Raw genomic sequence first — 27,171 nt, forward strand, 5'->3', positions numbered from 1 at the left:
CTCCCTCCCCATGTTGCTCTGATTCCAGCTAAAACACTTGTTTTTGTTTGCCTGAGTGCCCTTTGTATGTATGGGGAGAGAGTGATTTCTCTTTGAGCTTTTAAATCAGACCTTTACTGCTCCCTTCAGGGACCCAGGGTTGGAAGCCACTGGTGTAGAAGAAGGAGCATTGGACGAGGAATGAGAAGCTGTAGGTTCAAATCCCAGCTCCATCCATAACCAGCTGTGTGACCTTGGGCAGGCATCTTTCTCTCTCTAAGCCTCAGTTTCCCCCTGTGTCAAATACAAATGAGACCACCTCTCTCGCGTGGCAGCTGTGAAGGTTAAGGAGAAAAGGCAGGTGTAGTGCCCAGCATTGCCTGGCCCTCAGCAGAGACAAGTGTGCTTTCCCTTCCTCCCTCTTCTGCCCTGCCTGCTTCTCGGTGGGCAAGAGCTACATGATGTAAGGCCAGGTGAGCTCAACACATCTGAATGTGGGGCCTGCACAGTACAGAGACAGCAGGGGACAGAGCAGCTGGACATCAGAGGCTCAGGAAGCTCTCTCTTTTGGATAATGACATTTTTAACTGCTCCCTGAGGCACCAAATAGCCACAGAGACTGTCCCTGGGAAAGGGGTCACAGGACTCCCATTCAGACTAGGTTGTAAATGACTACAGGAAGTACATTAGTTGAGGGTAAGCCCACTGGGAAACAGAAAAGGATGGAAAAGCTCTCCCTAACGACTGAGAGGAAGAGAGGGGGAGGCAGTTCCAGCCAGCCCTGCTGGGGCCCACGTTCCAAGCCCCAGCCCAGCCCTCCCACTCTATTAACCCCTGGATCGGCCAAACTCTGGTGAGTCTCAGAGGTTGGGCAAACACCTATCCAGCCTCACCCAGCTGCTTTGTGATTGCTTCCTCGCTCATCCCCTCGTCTAAGCAGTGCACTCCGAGAGACCAGGGACCACATCTGTCCGGTACACCACCTGTTCCCAGCGCCCTGGGCCTGGCACCAAGGAGACACTTGATAAACATTGGCTGAATAAATAAGTGAGTGAATCCCTTCCCGTGGCCTTGGTAGAGAGTGGAGACCTTGCCTTATCTCCGCTGTGTCCCTCGCCTGGCACACAGTAGGTGCTTGAGGTGTTGTTGGACGGCCTGAGCTGGGATGAGGTGAGGGAAGCAACTCCACCCTCGCTGGGCCCTGGAGAGCCTTAAAGTAGCTGGGCACACAGGGTAGCTGGACCAGCTGCTGCCAGGCCCAGGAAGCCCCAGGCTTTGCAGAAGCCAGCACTTCCACCCCCTCTGGCAGGGACAGCTTAGCAGCTCAGAATTAAAAAAAAAAAAAAAAAAAAAAAAAAACTAATTAAGAAGCTTTATGATTAAATGAAACTGAAAGCATTTGTCCCCAAAGATTGGAACGGAAATGAGAAATCCCGGCGCGGGTCCTGCCTACGACCCATTTCCTACCGAGAAGGGAGGGGCTGGGGAGGCTGATGGAGGTGTGAACCAAGAGGCAGCTCTGTCCTACTTTCTGCCGCTACCCGGGCATCCCCAGGCCCCTGCCAGGGGTGGCAGGACCAGCAGGCCCTGCAGCAGCCAGAGTTACCACCTGCTCACGTTTCCTGTGTGCCCACTACGGGCTGAGCACATCACCTCTGTCACCTCATTCATCCTCGCAGCAGTGCTATTCGTCTCACTGGACAGGAGGGGAAACTGAGGCACAGGGAAGTTGTGTAACTTGTCCAAGAGCACCCAGCTGCTAAGTGGAAGACTTCACCTGGCCCTCCTGCCTCCCAGTTTTCTCCCAGGGATATTCTGGGATGACTGTTAAGAGGTGGACAGGATCAGGCCCTGATGGAGAATATTAGGCACAAATGGCAAGAGAGGGGCAGACCTGAGGGACAGCTGTGATGAGACGTGGCCTTACTTCTGTCAACCCCTCCTCCCAGGGCCTGGGTGCAGAAAGAGACAGCTTGGCTCTGCCAGTGGGGAGATGGACTCTGGTTCGTTCAACATTCACTGTCACCAGCTTTGGGCTGGGCTGCTGGATGCCAGGAATACTCAGAGTAACCAGACATGCCTGAAGGCCTCAGGGATTTCACAGTCCAAGGGAAAAGACAGGTTCAGACACAAATAGCCATTAGACAGGATGTGCTACAGGCCACAAAAGGGCCAGCAAAGGTTTCATGGGGGCATCATAATCCTGGCATGGATGAGAGGAAATCTTCATTTAGGTTACATTTGAGCAGAGCCTTGAAAGATGCTAGGAGTTAACCAGACAGACAAGTGATGAGAGCAGGGTCATTCCAGACGGCAAGAACAGCATGTGCAAAGGCCCTGGGGCAGGAGTGTGCTAGCTGCATACAGGGAACAAAGAAGGAGAGAGTGGCAGGAGCGACCAGAACAAGGGAGGGATTGGTAGGGGAGGAGTTTGGGGAGGGAGGCGGGGTGGGGTTGTGGTGGGACTTCCAGGCCGTTAGAGTCTGGATTCAATTTAATAGAGTATGATAGGAAGCCATCAGGAGATTCTGGAAGGATGTGATCTGACTCCTATTACTTTAAAGATTCCTACAACTTGCCATGTGGAGAATAGACTGCAAGGGGGTCCCAGGGACACGGTAGACCCAGCACAGGGCTCTTATGGGACGCCAAGAGAGAAATGATGGTGGCGTGGAGTTGGAGGGCTGGCAGCAGAGATGGTGAGAAGCTGAAAAAATCAGACAATATTTTGGAACTCAGGGGACCAGGGAGATGTGAAAGATGACTCCCAGTGGATGGTGGTGCCTTTTCCTGGGGGTACATGTGGGTTTGTGATTTGCAGATGTAGGTGCAGTGCTTGCCAGGGGTAGGGAGATGTAGCCAAGAACAGACAGGAGAGGGTGCAGAGGAAACACAGAAGTGGAAGGATAGGATCCAGGAGAAAGGCAGGATTTAAGGAGAGAAAGAAAAAGTTGTTGATGAAAGTGTCGGAGAAGACACCAGCAGAGGGTGAGGAGGAGAACCAGACGTGGCTTCTACCCCTGAGCTGTGACATCCCAGCCACCACCTCTACTTTCCTGAGTCAGCCCCGCCCTTGGGGAGGGAGAGCCGGGCTGCTAGTGGCGAGATTTATTTCTGATAAGTCCACAGCCGGCTCTTAACTAACACTCCAGCATCCTCCTGGTGCCTGCAATTGATTTCTTTAATGAATGCTCCAGATCCTCCCAGGTAGGGAAATTAGGAACTGAGCCCTGCAGTCCCCTGTGGGCCCCACCCCCATCACCCTTCCCACTCCTCCTTTCCTTCTTTAGAACGGGCTCTTTTGGAGCAGGCTCTCCGTTTGGCCTTTCCCCAGCTCCACTGGGATTTCCCAGCCTGCCCGGAGCCCGGAGCTGACAACCACTTTGCTGGAAGGCTTCTGGATGCCGCTGACGAATGGTGTTAGCCAGACCATGGTTGGCCGTTTCCATTGGTTCTGGCATCCCAGGGGAGGTGGCCTCCTTTGGCAGCTGCCCTGAAGCACACAGGTTCACGCTCCCTTTGGCTCTCCAAGAGCTCAAGAAGAGTCATTTGTGAGGCGGATGGGCCCTCGTAGGCCACATCGATTTATGTGTTTATTCAACAGAAACTTCTACTTGGCAGAAATGTAGGGAAAGGATATTCCAGACAGAGGGAGCAATGGTTGGGGGAGGAGGGAGTGAACTATGAAAGTCCAGGCTGCATTCAGGTTGTTGCCCAGTGTACATGGAGTTGTATCTACATGGAGAGGTTTGTCACTCATTCATTCACTTTTGCAGTCACTCATTCATTTAATGACCATTGGTGAAGGCCTACTCTATCACGTGTTGATGATAACAGTGATGGTGGTAGCGTACATTTACTAAGTCTTTAGGTGTCCTAGAGACTATGGTAAAAGCTTTCCCCTTTTTTTCCCATTAAATCTCCACAATCACCCTGTATGGTACATAGTGGTGTTATCCCACTTTAGCGATGAGAACACCGAGGCTGAGAGGGCTTAAGAAATGCAACCAGTGCCTCATTGGTCCACTGGGTAAGGACCTAAACTAAGCACTAGTGGATTTCATACTAAATTTCTTCCCATAATCTGTTGGTGCTTAATCTTTATGCAGATAATGGAACTTCAAAGAGAGGGGAAAGGGAAGGGAATAGATGGCTCTCGAGCATCTCCAATGTGCCACGCACTACCTGATCAAATTTTATCTTCACAACAACCCTGAAAAGTTGGCATTTATTGCTCCATTTTGCGGAATAGAAAACGGGCTCAGGGAAGTGAAGGGTCTTTCCCAAGGTCACAGTGCAAAAAGTGGAAGAACTGGCATTTGAAATGACTTTCAATCCCCTGCCCAGTCCTGTGCCTAGCTTTAGAGAAGGGATCCACTCAGGTTAGTGCCTAAATTTCCCGAGGCACCTATGCCACCAACAGTTTCCTCCCATCTCCTCATACAATCAGAAACTTAAAACTTCCAGCCTCTAAGCGGGCAGCCACCCAGTCTGCAGAATCCAATCCCCCTTTTCGAGCCTGAGCCCATCCCATGCTGGACAGCGGCACCTAGTGGCCAACTATGGCACTGCATCCCAGGTTCATAGAATGACTAGTTTAACTTTCATTCATTCATTCATTATGTCAGTAGTTAGTGAGCACATACTATGTGCCCAGCCTGGGGGTCCCAGAGATGAACCAGACAAGGTCCCTGCCCCAGGGAACCCACAGGCTTAGAGAAGACACATTTATATCAGAACAGTGAGTGGGAGAGGAGTCAATGGGGCTGCAGTCTCTGGCTGGGACATCTGGGAAGTCTCCCCAGCCTAGGCGATACTTGTGCTGAGTCTTGAATGATAAGTAGGGAACTGCCAGGCAAATGAGTAAAGAGTATTTCAGACAGGGGCAACAGCACTTGCAAAGGCTCAGAGTGTCCAGGTAAGGTCAGATTGCCAAATAAAATACAGGACACCAGGTTATATTTGAATTTTTTAAAATATATTTTTAGTATAAGTATGTCTCAAAGAATGCACGGGACATACTTATACTAAAAAATTATTCATTGTTGAGCGGAAATTCAGATTTAGCTGAGCATTCTGTTTTGTTTTGTTTTTTCTAAATCTGGCAGCCCTACTAGGGAAAGGGGAAGCAGTTGCATATAGCTGGAGCCTGGAGGGCCCTGGGGATGTGGCAGGAGAGACTGGCAAAAGCCAAGTCATGGAGGGTCTGGAATGCCAGGCTAAGGAGTACAGCCTTCACCCTGTGGCCGTTGGCAAAGGACTTTGCATGCAGGCCCCTATGCTTGGTACAGGGGAACAAAACACAGCCCCTTCCCTCCGGAGTTTACAATCAAGGGAGTGAGATGAGCATGGGCCTAGGGTGACGGGACATAGCCGAAACCAGACAGCAAGTGCTCCAGGGCTCAGAGGAGGGGAGACACATCTGGCGAGGAAGTCAAGGAGGCTTCCTGGAGGAGTAGGCAGGGGATCTGGCTCAGGAGAAGAGACTGCCTATCCGCTGCTGCCCCCACATCCCAAGCTCTTTCTCACCTCCTTGCCTTTGCACCTGCTGCTCCTTCCCAGGAACGCCCTCCTGCTTCTTTGCCTGGGTGACTTCTATTTGTTCTTTAAGGTTCCATTCCAGTTGCCCCCAGTCTCCAGGGAGATTTCCTTGACGTCATCTGATATCCCCCACCCAGGCCAGATCACATGCCCCTGGGCTCACTGCGCTTACCCTACCCGTGTAAGCATTTCATACGTATTAATTCATTTCATTCTCTAAACCCTTTGAGGTAGCTATTATTATTATTATCCCTATTTTACAGGTGAAGAGAAGGAGGCAGAGAGAAGTTAAGGAACTTGCCCAAGGTCACAAAGGTAGTAAATAATAGAGTCAGGATTTGAACCCAGAAAGTCTGGCTCCAGTTCCCTTTAACCTATACACTATAATAACATTGTAATTACATTATTACAATGTAGTTGTGTAATTACATAATAGGATTGTAGTTACAATTATTATCTGTAATAACATTGCTCACACTGAATTTAATTGTTTCATGAGAGTTTTCAAGGGCTCTGGGTCCCCGGACATGTACATGATTAACATGTACAATCAGGTGTGCATTTTTCTACATAAGGGTTCATAGCTTTTCATCGGTTTCTCAAAGGGGTTCATGATCCTCAAAGGATTAAGATCTCCCCACCATTTGCTTTACTGAACTGAGCTCTCCAAGGAGGCCAGGGCCTCTGCTTTACCTCCTGTGGGTCCCTAGTGCCCAACCCAGGGCCTAGTGCAAAGAGAGTATTTGGGGAGGGTTTGCTGGGTAGCTGACAGACACCTGAACAAGCATCATGTAGGCTGGTAAACATCTGCATTAACTCAAGCACTTTTCCACTCCCACTGCAACAGCTGGATCTTTGTCCTGTCCCAGACTCCTCGGGTCACCCTGGGCAGTGATCAGGTCAGAATTGGCATTCTCCTCTCTCAAAGGAGGGACCATCAGGTCCTGGGTATCCAAAGGCATAGGTATTAGAGGCGGCTCCATGCAGGAGACTTAGTTTGAGTCCCAAAACAGCCACCAACTGATGCATGTGACCTTGAACATCATTTTCCCTTTCTGGGCCTTAATTCCTGCCTCACTCAAATGTGCTGAGGCTGAAGGGGAGTCCGTCCACTTAATCCGTAGAGGCATGGGGCAGGAAGAGGGATGCAGAAGTGAATAAGTTGGGCCCTCTCCCTGCTGTCTCTAAGAACTCACAGTCTAGTCTTCAGGGTCTGCATACAGTGGCCACTCAGTATATGTGTATTAGTCAGCTGTTATTGAGATGATGCTGCAGAACAAACAATTCCAACAATCCAGTGGCTTACAACAAGTGGCTATTTTTCTTGCTCATAGGTTTTTGTCTGTGGGTCAACTGAGGTGGTGCTGTTTCAGTCTAGGAGTTAGGTCAAGGTCTTCTTCACAAGTTTCTCCTTCTGGAACCAGCTGTTACGCAGGTTAAGCCTCACCATGGTAGATGGCAGAAGCATAAGAGACCAGGTCAAATCAACAAGCACATGTAAAGCCTCTACTTGCATTACATCCTTTAGAATATTCCAACAGCCAAACCAAGTCACATGAACAAATTCACCATCTGTGAGGTAAAGAAATATGCTCTGCCTTCTTTTGTGGGAAGTGTTGCAAATCATATGCAAAAAGTTTGGGTATGTGATTCTGTTACAGGAAAGGAGTGAAGAATTTGGAACCACAGGTGTTTGTCCAGTAGCCAGACCTGCCCCAAGTGGCAGGAGTGGAGGGTGGACTCTGGGCTACAACCTCACTAACTGGTTTCTCTGTTCCTCGGCAGGAGCTGAGTGAGTACAACGCCACAGCCATAAAAAGCCCCACGAACACGGTCACTGTGCAGGGCCTCAAAGCCGGCGCCATCTATGTCTTCCAGGTGCGGGCACGCACCGTGGCGGGCTATGGGCGCTACAGTGGCAAGATGTACTTCCAGACCATGACAGAAGGTAAGCAGGGTCCAGAGGGCAGGAGGAAGGTGTTGACTCTACAAACAGAGCAAGGACCACCTCCTATAAAGTGCCTTTGTGCAAATTAGAAAAGGCACCCCCTCTTCTAGATGTCAATTCTCCCTCCCTCCTGGGTGAGAACCTTTGTGCACTGTACAAACCGCACAGCCATATTATAGAGGACTGTTTCTCTGGCCCGGAAAGGATATGGACTCCTCCGTTACCATCATGTCCTTTCCCAGGACCATTGGGAGCTCAGCCCCAACTTGCAAAGCCACTCTGAGCAAGCCAATTCCATTCCCTGGCCCAGTTTCTTCTCATCTATAAAATGAAAGTATCATATTCCATCTGAGAGAGCAATCATTTTATCCATACATTACTCCAGTGACTTGCAGTTGGTTTGAGAAGAATTCTGAAGCCACGTCTGAGCTCAGCAGGGAGAAGTGCAGGGATGGATTAGTAATGTCTTCCCTGGGCAAGAGAATGGAAGGTTGTAGCCCATGTGCTTTGTGTCTCCAAGTTTGGGACCACATGGTCTCTAAGCACCCTTCCTGCTCTAATAATCTTTGAGAAGCAGCACAGTTAAAGAATGCAGACTCTAATGCCTGACAGATGGAAATTACAGTGCTGATTCAGCTCTAGCTGCGTGGTCCTGAGTAACTCACCTTACCACTCGGAGCCTCAATTTTCTGATCTATAAATGGGGATGACAACAACTAACTCATTATCATCATCATCATCAAACTAGGGTCAGGATGGGGGATAAAGGTACAGGCCCAGCACAAGGTTGGCACTAGGTCTCACGTCCTTAGTGCTCACCAAATAGTAGTTAAGGTCATAGTTGTCATTGCTGTCAGTCTGGGGGCCCTTTCCCCAACCAGCCAAACTCCAGAGCAGAATACTTACGACCAGACTTCAGTATCCCTTCTTAGCATCTGCTTCAACCACTGGGCATGGGCCTCAGCCTTTGCCTGGTTGAACATTTCAGAGGCTCCTGGACCCCTGAATTATTGTCTTATCACAAAAATCCTCCCTTATAGCTCCACCATCTCTCCTAGTACTCAGCTCCTCTGGAAGATTCCCCTTCCTCATGGCCAGCGTTTTTCACCTCTCTAGGTCCTCTTGCGTGTTGGATGAGGGTCACTGACCTGGGGATTGGGGAACTGTCTCAAGATCTTTCTTTATTAATTCAACAAATATGTGTTGGTTCTAAGGACCCACAAATGACCTAGTCCCTGACTTCAATAAGCTCCTGTCTGGTCATGGAGGCAATGAGAAGTAGTAATAATAAAATTTTAAACAGTGAAGATGTTGATGACATTGAGAATGCACTGAATGGTTTCCAAGAGCCAGGGCCAAATGCTGAGCACATTTTACACATTATCTCACTTAAGCCCATGGCCTTGGATCAAACTGACCTGGGTTCAAATGCTGGCACTGGCCACTTTCTAACTGTGTGACCTTAAGCAAATCACAATTTTGCTAAGCCTTAGTTTCCTGATCTGTTAAATGGGATAATTATAGTCAGTACGTCATAGGACTATTCTGAGAATCACACAAGATGCATGACATACTTAACCGTGACAGGCACTTAAAACACTTAAAAACAATAATAGTTAATATTTACTGAGTGCTCACTATGTGCTACAAGTTATGCTAAGTTCTTTACACAAAAATCCCATGAAATGGGAATTATTATTCTTCCCACTTTACGTATGAGGAAACTGAGCCACAGAGAGGTTAAGTCACTTTACCAGAGATCACACAGATAGTAAGTGGCACCATTGGGACTCAAACCCAAGGAGTTCGGCTTCAGAGTCTGTGCTTTTAACTGCCTCTGTATATGTGTCAGATAATTATTATTATTGATTTTCATATCAAATTGAGATGCAGGCATTATTATGCCCATTTTATAGACGAGAAATTGAGAGTTGGGGCAGTTCACGGACTTGTCCAAGGTTACTTGTGAGGGAGTGACAACCAGTTCTCCACCCGAGCATGACAGATGCTCTGCCAGGAGCGGAACAGACCTGGGATCCAAGGAGACCCGTGTGGTGGGGATGCGGGGGGTTATGACCCCCAGAGCCAGGCTGAGAACACTGCGCTGTGCTTTCTCCCCAGCCGAGTACCAGACAAGCATCCAGGAGAAGCTGCCACTCATCATCGGCTCCTCGGCAGCTGGCCTGGTCTTCCTCATTGCTGTGGTTGTCATCGCCATCGTGTGTAACAGGTGGGTGGTGTCCCCCGGCCTGGTCCAGGCCTGGCTGTCCAAGAGGGCTGTCCGCCCATTCTGCCATTCCTGAACAGTGTCTGTGAACAGAGGGGGCAGGAGGGGCTCGGGTGGCCTGGAGACCCACAAGTGGCCTCCCACTGCCTCAATGACCACCGTTGGCAGTCCATCCCTTTGAGTCAAACATTGCCCTGGACAAGTCCACTATTCGAGGAGGTGGCACACTGAGACACTAATACTTCAGCATGAAGGGACGTCTCAGAACAGTGGGTGGGAAAGACTGCAGGATGCCGGGAGCCAGGGATGGTGGAGAGGGAGTACCAATCACCCTACTTTCTGCTCCAGTAGAGGCCCCTTCATGAATAGGGCCATAAGCAGGCTGAGGAACTCGGGTAAGCCCCCCTGGCTGAGGTGGCTGGAAGGAAGGGGAGAGGACATAGACAGGAAGAGGTGCAGGAAAGGGCATCCCAAGTGGCTGGCACAGCATAGGCAAAGGCAGGCGATGGGACCCGTTCCTGGACTTCTGCTGGGCTTAATGCAAAGACTCTCCCTTCTTCCTTAGAGCTCCCCACTTAAGAACAGACTAGGTCATAAGGTCAGATGGACAGAAGCCCCTGAGTTTCTGGGGCCAGGGGCCATGGCCAGAGATGACTTTGCTCTTTGAAAGGGGCTCAGCTGGAGAGGGGACAGGGGAAATCGTGAGCCTGGACTTGAAGTGGGAGAGGTGGCAAGAGCTGAGTGGTACCAGGGCAGGTGAGGCTGCTCGGCAAGGGGCCAGCAGGGCGTCCTCTGGCAAGGGGGTGGTTTCAAGGGCCTGCCCACCCTCTCCCTATCACCTACTGTGGCTCCCAGCTCCCCGGGCGCCTCCAGGTGGCTCCAGCCCTTTGCTCTTGTTCCAGAAGACGGGGGTTTGAGCGTGCTGACTCGGAGTACACGGACAAGCTGCAGCACTACACCAGTGGCCACAGTATGTATACCCCAGCGGGGCCAGCACCCCGGGCCCTCACTGTCAGTGCCCAGCAACCTGTCCAGCCTTCTTTCACTGCCTCCACCCTTGCTGCGGTCAGACCGATGCCCAGCGGTTCCCAGAACGTGCACCTGCCACTCCCTCTGCCTGAAGCACTCTCCCCTCTCTTTACCTAGGTCCCTCCCTCTCCCTCAGGCCTCATCATATACAGACCCCTCTGAGAAGCCTTCCCTGACCCCACCCTGGATTTAGGGCCCTCCACTGTGCTTACACCGCGCCCCGCTACCTGGCTGCGTGGTGATGGCCGCTTCCTTTCTCCCCACCATTACGCTGTGGGCACGTGGGGACCTGAAATTGTCTGACACTCAGCACTGCTTCCCCAGCGCCAGCTGGCGGCCCTGCACACAGCAGGCACTGGATACAGACTTGCAGAATAAATACAGGAGTTGAGTGAGATGGTGAGGAGCCCAGGCTCTGGGCTGGGAGGGGAGAGAAGGGAGGCAGGAGGGCCCCTGCTGTGCCTCCTCAGTGCCTCCTCAGCTACTCCTTCCCCCACCCTGTGCCTCCATTTCCTGCGCTGTCCCACCGCACCTTAAGCCAGGTCTGGGGGCACATGAGCCACACACTCCAGAGCAGATGCCCCTCCTGGGGAGCCGATCAGAGAGAAGAGCAGAGCAGAGATTCCTCTCCGTCTGACCCTGGCAGAACCAACAACCTGTGCGGGGAGGGGACATGTGGGTCCTCACTTCGGCTCACTCAGCGAACAGGAATTCCAAATGGGCCCCATATATTGATAGGTTCTCAAACTGAGCTCAGTGGGGTACCACAGGGCTCCTCAGTTGGCCACCAAGTAAGGGGGGATCATCAGCACATCACTTCATTTGTCACATATTTGTTGTGGCCCATTATGTATGTCAGGCCCTGCTCTAGGTGCTGGGGACACACAAGTAAACAAACCAAATATCCCTGCCCTGGTGGAACTTATATCCTAGTGGGAGGGACAGGGATTTTTAAAAACACATCCAATAAACGAGTAAAGCGTATGGTATATCAGAAGATGAAAAGTGCCATGGGAAAAAAAGCAAAGTAGAACAGGGTGATTGGGAGCTGCAGGGGTCAGCGCTTCATTTTTAAATAGGGGAGAAGGGGTGGGCCTCAGCGAGAGCGCATCCTCTGAACAAAGGTGCAGAGGAGCTGGGGGAGCGAACTGTGTAGAACCTGAGGGAAGAGCATCCCAGGCAGAGGGAATAGCCAGTGCAAAGGCCCTGAGGCTGGAACGTGTCTGGCAGGTTCAGAAACAGGCAGGAAGCTAGTGTGACTGGAGCAGAGTGAGGGGGCAGGAGCGGGAGGTATGAGGGGCCATGACATACAGATTCTTATCAACCATTGCAGGGCCTTGGTTTTTATTCTGAGTGAAATGAGAAGCCTCTGGAAGGGTCTGAGCAAAAGACTGATGTGCTCTGAGTTACAGTTTTCACAGGACTTCTCTGGCTGCCATGTGGAGAATGGACTGAAGGGGCCGGGCTGTGCCAGGCAAGGGCAGAACAGGGACCGTGAGGCGGCTGCTCGGATGATCCAGGGAAGATATGATGGTGGCTGGACCAGGGTGGCAACGGGGGAGGTGGTGGGAAGGGGTTGGATTCTGACACACTTTGAAAGTAGAGCCACCAGATTTGCTGCAGGATTGGATACAGGGTATGCAAGAAAGAGCAAAGCCAAGGAGTTCTAGATATTAAGCCTCTGGGTAAGACTTAACCTGAAGTAAAAGTTCCTGGGCTTAAAAATCATTTTAGACATAAATGTAAAAATAATTAAACCATTAAAATTTCCAGAAGACAATTTAGGTAACTATTTAACTGATATGTGGATGGAAGAGCACCTTCTAAGCACAAAAGCAATGGAAGGACCACAAGACAAAGGTGGACAAATTTAACTACACAGAAATAAAAATCCACCTGTATGTTAAAAATAAAAGTCATAAATTCCATCACCCCATCCTATTCCCCAAGTAATAAAATCATGATCGTAGATGTAGCTTAAACATATTGTGTTCTGTGTGCCAAGAACTCTTTTAATGCTTAACGTGTGTTTATTCATTTAATCCTGATAATTTCCCACTTTGAGTATGAGGAAACCAGGACACAGAGAGGTCCCACAGCTGTGCAAGGCAAAAACTAGGGTACAAACCCAGGATGTCTGGCTCCAGATCACACACACTTAGCCACGCTGTGCTACCTACACCCTTCTGAGCTAGAATAAGACAGGCTCACACGCTCCGTCACCTGGAACCATTTGGGAGCATCACTATTTAGAGGGTGAGTCAGTAACAAGGAAACAGGTGACAGCAGGGATTTGTTTTCAAAATAGACCCCAGAATAGAACGTGTCGTTCACAGATCAACACATTCTCAAGCTCAAGCTCCTACGCCCTGCATCTGAGCAGGATTTTGTTTTTTGTTTTTTTTCTCAAAGCACTGCCAGCCCTGTGATCGCATATCCACCAGCAACCCTCTGTGGCTGGGACAGAGGAGGAAGCTGAGGCCCGGGTATGTGTGTGATGGCTTGAAGTCACCCTCACGGGCTCATGTTTTCCATCGTTCAGCAGGTGCTGAATGAGTACCGAGGTCTATGGTGCCTGGATGTGGAGCCAGAGGGACTCACCTGGGTTTCTCAGCCATACTCTGCTACTGGCCAGCTAGGTGACCTTGGGGAAGCCACCAGACCTCTCTGAGCCTTGGCATCTTTATATGGGAAGCAGTAGGAATGATACTTTCACAGAGTTATGAGGATTAAAGGATTTAATGGATATTAAAGTGCTTTGTAATAATATTTAACAATAGCCAACTCTGCATGATAACAGTTAACAATTATTCAGTGCTTTCTATTTGCCAAATACTGTACAAAGCCCTTTAAAAAGATTCTCATTTAATCTTTGCAACCCCCTTACAAGGTAGGGGATTTGTTTATTTATTATCTCCATTTTGTAGATGAAAGAAGTGAGGCACAGAGAGGTTAAGTAACTTGCCCAAGGTCACACAGCCAGATCAATACAGTGGTTGATCTTGAATTCAAACCCATAAAGCAGCTTATTTGTGACCATTATTACTGGCAGATCCAGAATTCAAATCCAGGTCTCTGGATGCCTGGATCCTCCTTCCCTCATCCTGAATTTCCCATGTGGGTTCAGGATGGCAGTTGGTGACCCCGACAGTCATAAATCATCCAAGAGTCCAATATTTTCTGAACACTCTTGCCTGCAGGGGTCCTCGTCCAACTTCAGTTCAGCAAATGCCCCTCCCGGGAGCCAGGCCTTGTGCAAGGCTCTGGCCACAAAGAGCTCACATTCTATCCCAAGACACAGGCTGAGGAAGCACCCAGAATAAACTGGTAGCCTGGTAGTTGTAAGTGTAGATTTTACAGCCTGGATTCAAACAACACTTCTGTCATTTATTAGCTGTGTCCATGTCCCCTTGGACAGGTCATTTAACCTTTCTTATACCACAGTTTCTTCATCAAAAATGGGGGGGATAATATTATGTTGGACCAAATGAAATTGCCATTTCTGTAGGTCAGAAGCAGTCAAATATTGACAGTTTCGTAGAGCTCAGCTTAATAATACTATTTACCTGGGAAGATTGTTAGGGAGGATTAATTGGGTCGATGCCTATAAAGTACCTAGAAAAGGGTCTCGTATGTGGTAAATACATGCTAAACTGTGAGCCAATAGTGTTATTAATGGTGAGGCGAAACCAGAGGGTCACCAAAGCAGGGATGGCTGTGCTCAGAGCCATACAATCAAAAGTGTTTATTAAGCACCTACTTTATACCACCTTCACATATACTCCAGAGAAAACATTCTAGAGCAAGAGCTCACAACTTGGGGTTCACAGACTCCTAGAGCTTCCAGGGCCTGTGAACATTCCAAAATTATATGCTGACTATGGGCATGTGCACATACACGTGAATACGTTGCCGACAAGCAGATTCATAGCTTTCATCAGGCATTCATGACCCCAAACAGGTGGAGAGAGAAAACCAGGGCACGTCAATGAGTAATGCTGTTATTCTTCTAGTAAGCATTTATTTATTTATTTATTTATTTTTAAATTCATGTACTTTTTTTTTTTTTTAAGCAGAGCACATACACATATTCAACTTTAAATTTTATTTATTTATTTATTTATGGCTGTGTTGGGTCTTCGTTTCTGTGTGAGGGTTTTCTCTAGTTGCGGCAAGTGGGGGCCACTCTTCATCGCGGTGCGCGGGCCTCTCACTATCACGGCCTCTCTTGTTGCGGAGCACAGGCTCCAGACGCACAGGCTCAGCAATTGTGGCTCACGGGCCTAGTCGCTCCGCGGCATGTGGGATCTTCCCAGACCAGGGCTCGAACCCGTGTCCCCTGCATTGGCAGGCAGATTCTCAACCACTGCGCCACCAGGGAAGCCCCAAGTAAGCATTTATTGAGCACCCTCTATGTGCCAGGCCCTGGGATTTAGCAAGAACGAGATAGACATGGCTTCTGTCCCCCAGAGGGAGAGAGGGTAAAGCAAGCCCTCACAGGCAGGAGAGTGTTCCAGAAAGGGGTGGCAGGAGGCTGTGGGCCTGTGAATCTGGGAGCCCTGAGACAAGGTAGAAAAGCAACACAGACATCCGTGGGAGTGGGTGTGGAGACAGGGCAGCAGGAGCCTGAGGGGAAGGCATTGGTCTCCACTGGAGGGATCCAGGCAGACTTCACAAGGGAGGTGACATTTGATCTGGACACAAAGGAGGAAAAGGGTGTTCCAGGTGGAGAGAACCACATGAACAAAAGCACGGAGGCAAGCAATTATGAGGTGTGTCTGGGACCTCTGGGTAAATAATTCCTTGTGCTGGCATATAGAGGAACAAGGGAGCTGTAAGTGGAGCCCCTCACGGAGCACTTGGAATGACAGGTGAAGGCATGCACCTCTGTCCTGTGAGGGATAGAGAGCCCTCCTGACTAGCACTCCTGACCAAGGCTTGGGACGGCATCTGATTGGTTGGCAGCGCCCAACTAGGCTTTGAGCTCCTGCTGTGCTTCTCCTTAGCTCCCTGAGCTGACCCATTCCTGTCCTCCCTCCCCAGCTGGCCCGGCAGGAAGGGCTTCCCCCAGTTCTATTGGGAGGGAGACTGAAAGTCAGTCGCCAAGAACCACAGGCCAGACACTGAGTCTCGGCAAAAAAGAGAGCATCTCCAGGGAGCTAATGCACCCTCGCTGAGGAGGGCTGACTTGGGGAAGGAGTCACAGCTGAGTACTCCAGGAGGAGGACGCATGGACCAGATCTGGGTGGATTTCCTCGAGGCAGTGAGCATGGTGATTAAGAGCCCTGGCCCTCAGCTCAATTCTGACAGACCTGGGTTCAAATTCTGGCTGTGCCATTTGCTAGCTGTGTGGCCTTGGGCAGATTACTTGGCCTCTCTGAGCTGCAGTTTTCTCACATGTGAAATGAGAATAATGATCCCTTCCTCCAAGAGTTGATGGGTGGAGGAGATGAGATTATGCATATAAAGAGCCTGGCACAGTGTCGGGCACAGACAAAGGGCCCAGAAAGTGTAAGCTGGTATTCTTCTTCAGTCTCTATCATCTGGATTCTGTCGTCTGACACTGAGTGTCTGTTATGTGCAGAGTGTTATGCAGTATGCCAGGGAGAAAGGAATGAGAAAAAAACATGCACCCATCCCCCTCTTCCCAGGCTCCCACAGTCTAAGATGGTGGTTCTTAACTTCTTTGGGGTCTCAGACTTCTCTGAGTCTGCTAAAAGTTTTGGATCCTATGGCCGGAGAAACACAAATATGCATATGTGTGTATATAAAATTATAAGATAGAAAAATCCAGAAAAAAAATCTATACTCAGGGATAGATTTTTGGAGAACTTTTACTTTCAACAATATATATTTACATAAATTTTAAACTGTTTATAAGGAGCATAAATTACTTTTCTAATTCAAAGAGACAATAATAATAAATGCATTCCATTTCAGCAGCCCCACCAAACCCATCCTGGGACTGCCAAGTCGTTCACAGACCCAAATTAAGAAAACCCTGACCTAAAGGGCTAGACAGACACCCACACAAATAAACCAAAATAAGAATAATGTGTTAGAGCAGCGGTTGGCAAGCTTTTCTGTAAAGGGTCAGACAGTAAATATTTTAGGCTCTGCAGGCCTTATGGTCTCTGTTGTAACTGCTCAACTCAGCCACTGTAGCGTGAAAGCAGCCACAGGCAAAGGAATGTGTGTGGCCGTGTTCCAATAAAACTTTATTTATGATACTTTATTACAAAATGGGCAGTGGGCCATTTTGCCAACCCCTGTGTGAGAGGTTCCAGCTCTCAGATTACTGGAATGTCTGAATTAGAGGCTGAGAGTGGTCAACTAACATGTCCAAGATCACGCAACCGAGCAGGGCTGTGGCCTCACTCACCAACCAGCCAAGCCTTGCTACGGCCCAGGGACTTCAGCTCCCAACTCCTAGAGCTGCTGCTTCCAAAGTCACAGCTCATGAAGCCGTGGGAGAATGTGAGCAGGGAGCTGGGGAGCCAGAGGGAGGCCCAGGCTGGGTGAGGGCCAGATGGTCTGGGAAGTGGAAGACTAGTTATCTGGGAGGGGGAATGAGGGGTAGATCATCTTTCCCCTCCTTCAAAGCATTTTGCTGACTCAGTGCTGGGGTCAGAATTGGGTCTTTAACATCCAAGTTACAGTCTTCCCTTCTGCATCAAAAAGTAAAAATCCACATCAGATCAGGAATCAACTTCATATGCCCCATGTCCAGCCTCACACTGATCACCAGCGAATTTGAGATTCAGAAAGGTTTAAGACTTGGCTAGTGGGGGGACCCGGGAGGTGGGCCCAGGAGCCATGGGTACTCAGACCCTTGCGAGGCAGCCCTTCCAGTGCCTGGGAGGGCTAAGGCAGCCAGGAAGTCTCCTGAGGGGAGAGGAGGCTTGAATTAGGCCTTGAAAGGCAGGGAAATCTCCTTAGCAGAAGCCCAAGAACATGGTCTGTTGCCTGCTCTTTCTATATTTTTGTTCCAATTCTCTCTCTTCCTTCTTGACTTCCTCTTCCTTTACTTTGCACCCCCTGATAGTCTATCACAAGAGTGATAAGCCTATCTATCCTTTCATGCCCACACTCATAACAGACATTGTTAATCAATCTTGACAGTCTTTTAGCTGCTCCAGGAAGCCATTATTAATCAATTAGAGTTGGAACAAAAACTAGAACCTATTTGCTATCCCTGCTGACCTCTCTGTTCCCCTCACCCTTCTACTCAGCTCAGTGCCCATCTGCTCACTGAGACCCAGAGAGGTCAAGTGAAATGCAGGGGCTTGCCCCATTCATACAGGGGCCACATGGGAGTGTACTTCCCTCCACGGAGGGACTGGCTCTCACTTTTCTATCTGTCCACATCTTGTGTCTGCGCACATGACTGAGCCTGGTCTTCTGTCCCAGTGACCCCAGGCATGAAGATCTACATCGACCCTTTCACCTACGAGGACCCCAATGAGGCAGTGCGGGAGTTTGCCAAGGAAATTGACATCTCCTGTGTCAAAATTGAGCAGGTGATCGGAGCAGGTAGGTGACTGGTACCCTCTCAGGTACCATGGCCTCAGCCACGGGTCAGGGGACCACCCCGGTGTGTACTCCTGGGATAGAGGGCAGGATGTGGGGCAGGAGCCTCAGAGGACCCTCCAAGGCCTGAAGGCTCAGAATACCCAAGGTGGAAGGGCCCTCAGAGTTCGCCCAGTAAAACTACTTCATCACCAGATGAGGAAACTGAGGCACAGGACTGGAAAGGAACTTGCACATCACATCAGAGATTGAGCTAAGTCTGGAACCCAGGTCTCTGGACTTAGTCTAGTGCTTTGTCCTTCCCACCATTCATCCGAGGTCCCTCGCTCCATCTCCCCAGGTTCCCCTACATCCTTACCCCACACCCAGCCAAATACCACAGGATGGCCACGAAATGTTTCCTCTTACTCCCAAAGGTGGCTGAGACTCTTCTGGGCCCTTGCATTCTATAAAGGGGTTCTGTGTCTGGGAGGATGAGCTGACCACTGAGGAGGAAAAGCTCCTGCAGGTCCCAGGAGCAGAGGTTACAGGGAACAGGGAGGTGGCACTTCCACCTGGTAAGGGACATCCTGCCTCTTTTGGTGTGTCTGTCCCAGGGGAGTTTGGTGAGGTATGCAGCGGCCACCTGAAGCTGCCAGGCAAGAGAGAGATCTTTGTAGCCATCAAGACGCTCAAGTCGGGCTATACTGAGAAGCAGCGCCGGGACTTCCTGAGCGAGGCCTCCATCATGGGCCAGTTCGACCACCCCAACGTCATCCACCTGGAGGGTGTTGTCACCAAGAGCACACCTGTGATGATCATCACTGAGTTTATGGAGAATGGCTCCCTGGACTCCTTCCTCCGGGTAGGGGAAGCCAAGAGTGGTGGGGCAGGAAAAGGAGTGGTAGACATAGCTTTATACTGTCAGAGCCTGAAAGGGTCTTGGAAAGATCTAGGTCCAGAATGGCTTGCTTGCTGCCACTTTCCATTCCTTTACCCATGCCAGGCATTGCTAATAAATCCCAGACTCTGTCCCACTAAACCCAGAAGCAATCTCAGAATCCGTCTCAATCCAGGAAACCACAGTGAGTTGATCAGAGTTGGCATACAACCTGAAATCTGTTCCCTCCAAGCTCTTAGCCAGCCTTCTCATTATGCACAAGAGAAAACTGAGGCTCTAAGAGAAGTAGAGTTTGCCCAGTGTACCCAGAGGGTCCAGATGAGAGCCCTGACTGGAACAAGGTTTCTTGACCCTGAGTCCAGAGTTTTTACCAGATTTGGATTTTCCCAAAGCTGTACAGGGAGAGAGTTCAGAGCACAAGGCCAACAGAGGAAAGTTTCTAGGCCCCCCAAGAGATCACAGTCAACCAGCTAGACAAAGAGCACTGACTAGGAATCAGAAGTATGCCATCAGACTAGATGCTATTTAATAAATATTTATTAAGCACCTAGTACGTGCTAGGCACCTTCCATGCACCTTCTTGTTGAACTCTGACAGCCCTAGAAGGTGGGTGTTAGTTATCCCCATTTAACACACAGATGACAAAACTGAGACTCAGAGAGGTTAGGTCACATGTCCAAGGTTGCACAGCCAGCAAGGGGCAGAGCCAGAGTCAAACCAGCTCCAGAGTCCATGTTCTCTCCACCACCCTGAAACTGGCCTCTCCTGGGCCTCTCTGAGGTCTCTGAGCATCTGAGTCCTTCCCACCGAGAGCCCAGGCCAGGGCAGCAGGGTCCTGCTCTGGTTTCCCATTCTGAGAATGCCCCAGAGATCTGACTCATGCCCTTCCATTTACTCTGTGTTTCCTCCACTTCTCCCGAAGCAAAATGATGGGCAGTTCACAGTCATCCAGCTGGTGGGCATGCTGCGGGGCATTGCGGCCGGCATGAAGTACCTGGCAGACATGAACTACGTCCACCGCGACCTGGCTGCCCGCAACATCCTCGTCAACAGCAACCTGGTCTGCAAGGTGTCTGACTTTGGGCTCTCACGCTTTCTGGAGGACGATACCTCAGACCCCACCTACACCAGCGCCCTGGTAAGATGGAGGCAGGGAACAGTGGAGTCACAGGGCCAGGGAGGAGGACGGATATCCATCTCTCCCCGCAATACGTTTTCGCCAGCACTTGCTCATGCCAAGCGCTGTGCTGGGCCCTGGAGACGTAGAGACATAAACCGTGTTTTCTGCCCTCTCGGAGCTCACAGACTGGTGGACACAGAAGTGCAGAGCGCCACAGAGTGACGGGGCTGTGAGTTAGACACCAGCCTTGGGAGGCAGAGGAAGGCTCGCCAAGAGGGAGTGATAGCTGAGCTGAAAGCCAGGTGCCAGTAAAAGTTTGTCAGATGCCGTATTCTCATGGGGAGCTGTGACTGAAACACAGGCTGTCGGGGAAAGTGGTGGGCACCCATGCTGGAGAAGTAGGCAGGGCCAGATCGCAGAGACTCTTGACTGCCCAAGCTCAGGACTCTCTCCCGAAAGCTGTTGGGGTTGTTGAAGAGTTTTAAACAGAAAGGAATAAGACACAATCCCTAGCCTCAAAGAGCTCAGAGGTGGTTCAAATAGAGCCAGGTAAGTAGGCAAATGATATGAGTACTGCTGTCTGTTGAGAAGTGCCTCCTGATGGAGGGGTGCGGCACACAGTTGTAGGATTGAGAAGCATGAGCAACTCTTTGGGACTTAGGGAAAGATTTGCAGAGGGACTTCAAGGATGAGAAGGAGGTTACCAGATGGCAGAGTGGGAAAAGGCACTTCATGCAGAGGGAAAGGCATGTGCAAATGCCTGGAGGTCCAGAGCAGCAAGGTGAGTCTGGGGAACAGCAAGATACTTCGTGTGATTGTGCAGCACAGGGCACAGGGTGGGGAGCTTTGCGAGCAGAGGGCATGAGGGTAAGCCTCCCACCCATTAACCCCTCCTCATTCTGTTCCCCAGGGTGGGAAGATCCCCATCCGCTGGACGGCCCCAGAAGCCATCCAGTACCGGAAGTTCACCTCGGCCAGTGACGTCTGGAGCTATGGTATCGTCATGTGGGAGGTGATGTCCTATGGGGAGCGACCCTACTGGGACATGACCAACCAGGACGTAAGTCTCCAAGGGGGTGGGCAGAGCCTCTCTGGCCAGCCAGACAGGAGGGGAAGATCCAGAACTTCTGGCATTTTGCGTGTCCCTCAGGGGGTGGGAGCAAGGTCTCTGAGATCCCAGCCCGATGTTGGTTGATTCAAACATCTGCCCAGGACCCTGGACTCTCCAGGGGGCTCAGGAGTAGGAAAGGCCTACCCATCCACAAACCAGCAAATCTTCAGGATGCTGTCAGCTGTGGCCAACCCTGAATGAGACCATATCTGCCCCTCAGGTGTTTACCACCCATATGGGAGACAAGACAATTATTCTGGGAACCAGATGTAGTTATCAGGTGCTATGTATGATCAGGTACTAAAGTGGAGGAGGCAGGTGTCCAGCCCTGTAGGTGTTGGAGCAAGGGCAGTGTGGGCAAGATCAGCCAGGAAGTCTTCACAGACAGGTGGGACTCACACAGTAGTGGGACTTGGAGACGCGAGGGCTTCCAGTGGAAAGAACAGCCTGTGCAAAGGCCCAGAAGTGGGATGATGAGGGGTCGTGTCGGGGGGCATGGAGAGGAAAGTTGATCCGAAAGGTCGATGAGGTTCAATAATGGGGTGTTTGAAAGTCGATCCGAGGAATTCTGATTTGCAGCAACGCCAGAACAGGGAATGCTTGAGAAGGGAAGGTACCTACAGTCAAGCTGGGGAAGATGAATTTGGCCCTGGGGGCAGGAGAGTTTGGAGAGGTGTTTGGGCTCCTTTCCCTGACAGAAGAGCCAGGTGGGGTTGCCCACAGGAGGGTCAGCCTGGTGGACCCTGAGGCAGAGGGTATCTCAGGGTGCTGGGTGGGTGAGTGGGGGGAGCAGAACACCCAGCTGCCAGGCCAGACCGAGGCCACAGATGGTGGGAACCCAAGTGAGGCACATACTGGGGCTGCCTCCAGGAAGTGGAGGTAGTTTCCATGGCAACCAAGCAAGTCTGTCCTGCCATGTACTGGGGGCAAGACGAGCCAGGCCAGAGGGCAGATGCTCTTACCTCACCCACCCAGCCTCACCCGGCTCCTGTGTTGTCCCCAGGTAATCAATGCCATAGAGCAGGACTATCGGCTGCCACCACCCATGGACTGCCCAAGCGCGCTGCACCAGCTCATGCTGGACTGCTGGCAGAAGGACCGCAACCACCGGCCCAAGTTCGGCCAGATCGTCAACACGCTGGACAAGATGATCCGCAACCCTAACAGCCTCAAAGCCATGGCGCCCCTCTCTTCCGGGTACCGCCCCACCTGTCCCGCCCCTTTTCCCAGTTCTGCCCTGGCCCCGCCCCCTCTGGTAAAGCTGAATTGGGATGGGGAAGGACAGCACTAGTGTTTGTTGGGAAGATGGCTACCTTGGGGTGCAGAGTGCAGGACACAGATTATCCTGAGAAGGAGAACGAAGCCCAGTCCGATAGAGGAAGCATCTTTTAAAGCATGGTCGGAGAGGACAGCTTTTAAGAGAAATCGTCAGAATCTTGGTGAATAGATTTACTCCTCACTCAGTTTCCTCCTCCACACTTAAACCTGGACCCTCTGACTCGCATTTGCAGCCTCCTCGACATGGCCAGGCCCACACACACATGCATGTACACACACAAATATAGTCCCGTACGTGTACGTGAACATACAGCTGGGCACAAACGCTTATGCTTGTGCTCACACACAATCTCACACACATGGAGACACCCATTCTCAGGCTCTCACACCTACACACATCCACAGGTCCCTGAGCACACACGTTCAGAAGTACACACACACCACACAAACACATGCACGCACGCCCCACACTCGGGTTGCCATCCTTGTATCAGAGAGACTGGCTCAGGAGGTGCGCTAGCTCCAGTGGTCCTGGAGCTTTCCTTCTCCCAGCGGTCCCAGGGCGCCCTCCATCAGGTCTGCAGCCACCACTGCCTTGCCGGGGCAGCTTCAACAGGCCAGTCCTGGCCCTGCACACTCTTACACTTCAGGACTCTTGATCACACAAGATTTCTGAGGGGCGTCCGGCTAGATGTCCTCGGGGTCCAGGGCTGGCTGTGGCCAGAGACTCTCTGAGCCCAAGTCCTTCACCTGCCAAGTTCTTAGGGCCAAGAGATTTTCGTGTTTGCCTCTGCCCGTCCCTCCTCACCATGACCCTGCATCAGCCACTCCTGATTCTTCGGATAAAAATCACTCTGAGCTTTTAGCCTGAGGGTCACTTCACACCTCGCCCGCCAGGAAGTCATTCCCACTAACCCCACCAGCTCTGTCTGGACTTTGGAGAGGCAGTCCACAAGATCAGCTTCCTGTAGCACAACCATGGTAGAGAAGGACAGAAGGGCATCAGGGGAGGAAACAGCAAATAATCAGCACAGTTAGTCCAGCTGAAATCCCTCCTCCTCAAAAGAAGAAGCATGGAGAAGCATCTCCCGCCTCACCACTGTGGTCCAGCCTCTCCGCAGTCCCTGTAGAGGCTTCCCTAGACTTTCCAGGTAACCCCAGCTCTGAGTTCTGCACACACTTACTCTCGCCTACTCACACATATATGTGTGCACATTTACGTGAGTTCAAACTCACTCCTGCTCTCACACAGAAATGCTCACATACATACACACTCACCTGCGTTCACACACATGGATGCACGCGTGCAGGTACGCACATAGCCTGCAAGTGTAGTGCTTACCTTCACCCCCAGGTCAGCATGTGCCCTGACCGTCCCCGTTGCCCACCCCACCCCCAGAATCAACCTGCCGCTGCTGGACCGCACGATCCCCGACTACACCAGCTTTAACACAGTGGACGAGTGGCTGGAGGCCATCAAGATGGGGCAGTACAAGGAGAGCTTCGCCAATGCCGGCTTCACCTCCTTCGATGTCGTGTCGCAGATGATGATGGAGTAAGTGCCCAGCCGCTTCCACCCACTGCCATTAGCCGCCCTCCCCACCCATCCCGCCACGCGGGGGGCTCTGGAAAGTGAGGAATAGATGGTGTCCCAGCAGGGATACGGGGGACCAAGGGGCAAGACGGCCAACACGGACTCACATTCATATCAACACCCAGGTCTCCTGCCACCCACTGGCCGCAACCTTGGGCAAGTCACAGAACCCTTCTTAGCCCCAGTTTTCTCTTCTGTAAACTGGGGAGCGGTAGGAAGATGAAAGGAGATATAAAGTGAATGACTGGGTACTTAGTAAATGCAGGTTCCCTTCTCCTCCCCCGAGGCAGAGGAGACACGTGCACCTAGGCGCCCTGATTCCTAATCACGGGCTCCTCCCATCTCAACATTCACTCACTCCAGCTCCAGACGCCCACCCATTCCCCCAGGCCCTTCACCCCCTGCCTTGCCCTCTCCAGCAGGAAACCCCTGGAAAAGCCCAGGCAGCTCTACCTGGACAGAGTCCCTCCACCCCCGCATTTCCCTAACACATGTGCTTCTCTCCCAAAGGGACATTCTCCGGGTTGGGGTCACCTTGGCTGGTCACCAGAAAAAAATCCTGAACAGTATCCAGGTGATGCGGGCACAGATGAACCAGATCCAGTCTGTGGAGGTTTGACGTTCGCCTGCCTCGGCTCACCTCTTCCTCCAGGCCCCGCCCCCTCCGCCCCACATGCCGGCCCCCGGTTCTTCGTCCACCGCAGGGTCAGCCGCCTGCCAGGAGGCCACGGGCAACAGGAAGAACCAAGCAGCGCTCCAGCCATGAGACGTCACCAAGAACACGTGCAACTTCAGATGATGGAAAAAAGGGAATGGGGACAAAAGAAAATAGATCCCGGGAGGGGGCGGGAAACACAAGGAATAGTTTTTAAAGAGGATTCTCATAAGGAAAGCGATCATTGTTCTTGGAGGAAAAAAAGGGCTTGGGAGATTCATGCAGTTTGTCCAATCGGAGATCAAAAGCAGTTTCTCTCCAGCTCCCTCTGGGAAGGTGACCCGGCCGGAGCCAAGAAACACTTTCAGGAACACAAATGTGAAGGGGAGACACAGGGGCCACACTTCTCTCCCGTCCCCGGGGCTGCTCTTCCAGGTCTCACTCAACAGCCACGAGCCAGGCGGATGGGCAGGCGACGGGTAGCCACCCCCGGAACCACTCTTGGAAAATCCAATCCCGCTGCCGCTGGGCAAACAGAAGAATTTTTCTGTCTTTGGAGAATATTTTAGAAACTCCAATGAAAGAGACTTGTTTCTCCTGTCAGCTCCCGGGGCTGAAAAGGGACTTTTGTCCTCCTGGGTCAGGGAGAGCATGGGGACACCCGAAAGGTCAGCCTTCCTGAGGTTGACCATCCCCCTCCCCCCGGTCTGCAGCTCCACGTCCACGTCACGCGCACAGCTCGGCGGCCATGGCCCAGCTGGGCACCCACTCCTGCCCGTCCACACCTGGAGGACTGATGCCGCAATGACTGCCATCAGCTACGACTGCCACTGAGAAGGATTGCTCCTACATCTGGGTTTGTTTACAGCAATTTGTGGACTCGGGGGTATTTTGGTCAGGGGTGGATTTGGTTTTGGGGGGGTGGTTTGTTGGTTGGTTTTTTTTTATGACAATGAAGTGACACTTTGACATTTCCTACCTTTTGAGGACTTGATCCTTCTCCAGGAAGAAGGTGCTTTCTGCTTACTGACTTAGGCAATACACCAAGGGCGAGGTTTTATATGCACATTTCTGGATTTTTTATATGGTTTTCATTGACACCCTTCCCTCCTCCCCCCTGCATAGAGTTCCCACCTGCTGCCAGGCCTCACCAAAGCCAACTGCCACGGGGCCATCTGGGCCATTCAGAGACTGAGTGAGATTTGGGTGGAGGGTGGGGGCCAAGGTGGAGGAGCATCCCACCCCAGGACTGTTTTTGAAAGCAACAGATTGAGAAGGAGGAGGAGGCTGCAGGGCCAGAAGCCTCTGCCCACATCTCCACTCTCCTTCTGTCCCAGTCTATCCGGTACTTTCCAGGCAAACAGGCCCCTTCGAGGTTCCTGAGTGCCCTCGGATGGCCAGAACCCAGTTTTGTCTCTGGGAGCCTAAACCAGGCTGCATCCGAGGCCAGGACCCAGATCATTCACTGTGATATCCCAGCCCTCCAGAGTATCACCCTCAGACCATGTGCAGGCGTGCTCCTCTCCTCCCCTTGCAAGAAAGCATGTGATTTCTCTCCCACCTCTTTCCCTCCGCCAGACCTTTGCCCAGGTCTGAAAGTCTTGGCCATGGGAAAATAATCAGCCAAGGGGTCTGGCCACAGACTCTCTCCTATGAGCAAATGCAGCTGCCTGAGCAGAACAATCGGTTAGTGAACTGAATGGAAATAAACACTTTAGTTAGAAAATGACCCCTGTTCTCTGTCAGTTCCAACAGAGACCCTGGCACCTTTGGGACATGTCAAGTGACCCATGATGCTCTTCTAAGGGACTTTTCCTACCTCAGGGTTCCAGAAGGCCCAGGGCTGAGAAAACACATGGAGGACACCAGTGGTCCATGTGGCCTTTCTGGCTCTGGCTTGTCAAAAGCACAGGCAATGAAAGAAGTGAGATGGAAGTGGCTCAGAACTTGGGAGTCTGATGCCCTGCAGATCAGTGTGAACCACTGCAGGACGCATTAGGAGCAGGGAGGTGACAGCAGTGCACTCGCTCTTTTGGGCCAGAGAAAGGGGGCCCAGGTATTAAGTGAGCTGCGATGGTGGGAGTGTGAGGGTCCCGGAGAACCCATGGATCCGCAGTCAAAGCCACAGGTATTATCACCTTATCCTGGTCAACTCTAATTATCCTCTGAGCAGATGAACTTCTACTCACGTACAATCAAAATTCTTCGTTTGGAAGGAGGAGGCTGGGGAGGGGGAACCAGGGACGCCACATCTCAGGACCTTTCCCTTTGTCCGTGGG

The 27,171-nt window shown here is 51.3% G+C and overlaps 1 protein-coding gene across 2 annotated transcripts in view; it reads left to right on the plus strand.

Annotated features, from left to right (window-relative positions):
• Positions 1–25,822, plus strand: part of EPHB2 (EPH receptor B2) — a 184,603-nt gene extending 158,781 nt beyond the window's left edge. Inside the window, exons 7-16 of one of the 2 annotated variants that reach the window (XM_059915759.1) lie at positions 7,306–7,468; positions 9,590–9,698; positions 10,598–10,665; positions 18,135–18,257; positions 18,851–19,098; positions 20,057–20,272; positions 21,165–21,314; positions 22,369–22,562; positions 24,043–24,198; positions 24,748–25,822. In XM_059915759.1, the coding sequence (XP_059771742.1) occupies positions 7,306–7,468; positions 9,590–9,698; positions 10,598–10,665; positions 18,135–18,257; positions 18,851–19,098; positions 20,057–20,272; positions 21,165–21,314; positions 22,369–22,562; positions 24,043–24,198; positions 24,748–24,856 (1,536 nt within the window). In that variant the 3' untranslated portion in view covers positions 24,857–25,822. The remainder of the gene's footprint in view (positions 1–7,305; positions 7,469–9,589; positions 9,699–10,597; positions 10,666–18,134; positions 18,258–18,850; positions 19,099–20,056; positions 20,273–21,164; positions 21,315–22,368; positions 22,563–24,042; positions 24,199–24,747) is intronic. The other variant, XM_059915767.1, reaches the window with a different exon arrangement.
• Positions 25,823–27,171: the final 1,349 nt, after the last annotated feature.

Source organism: Balaenoptera ricei, chromosome 1 (genome assembly GCF_028023285.1).
Source record: "Balaenoptera ricei isolate mBalRic1 chromosome 1, mBalRic1.hap2, whole genome shotgun sequence".
Lineage (NCBI taxonomy): Eukaryota > Metazoa > Chordata > Mammalia > Artiodactyla > Balaenopteridae > Balaenoptera > Balaenoptera ricei.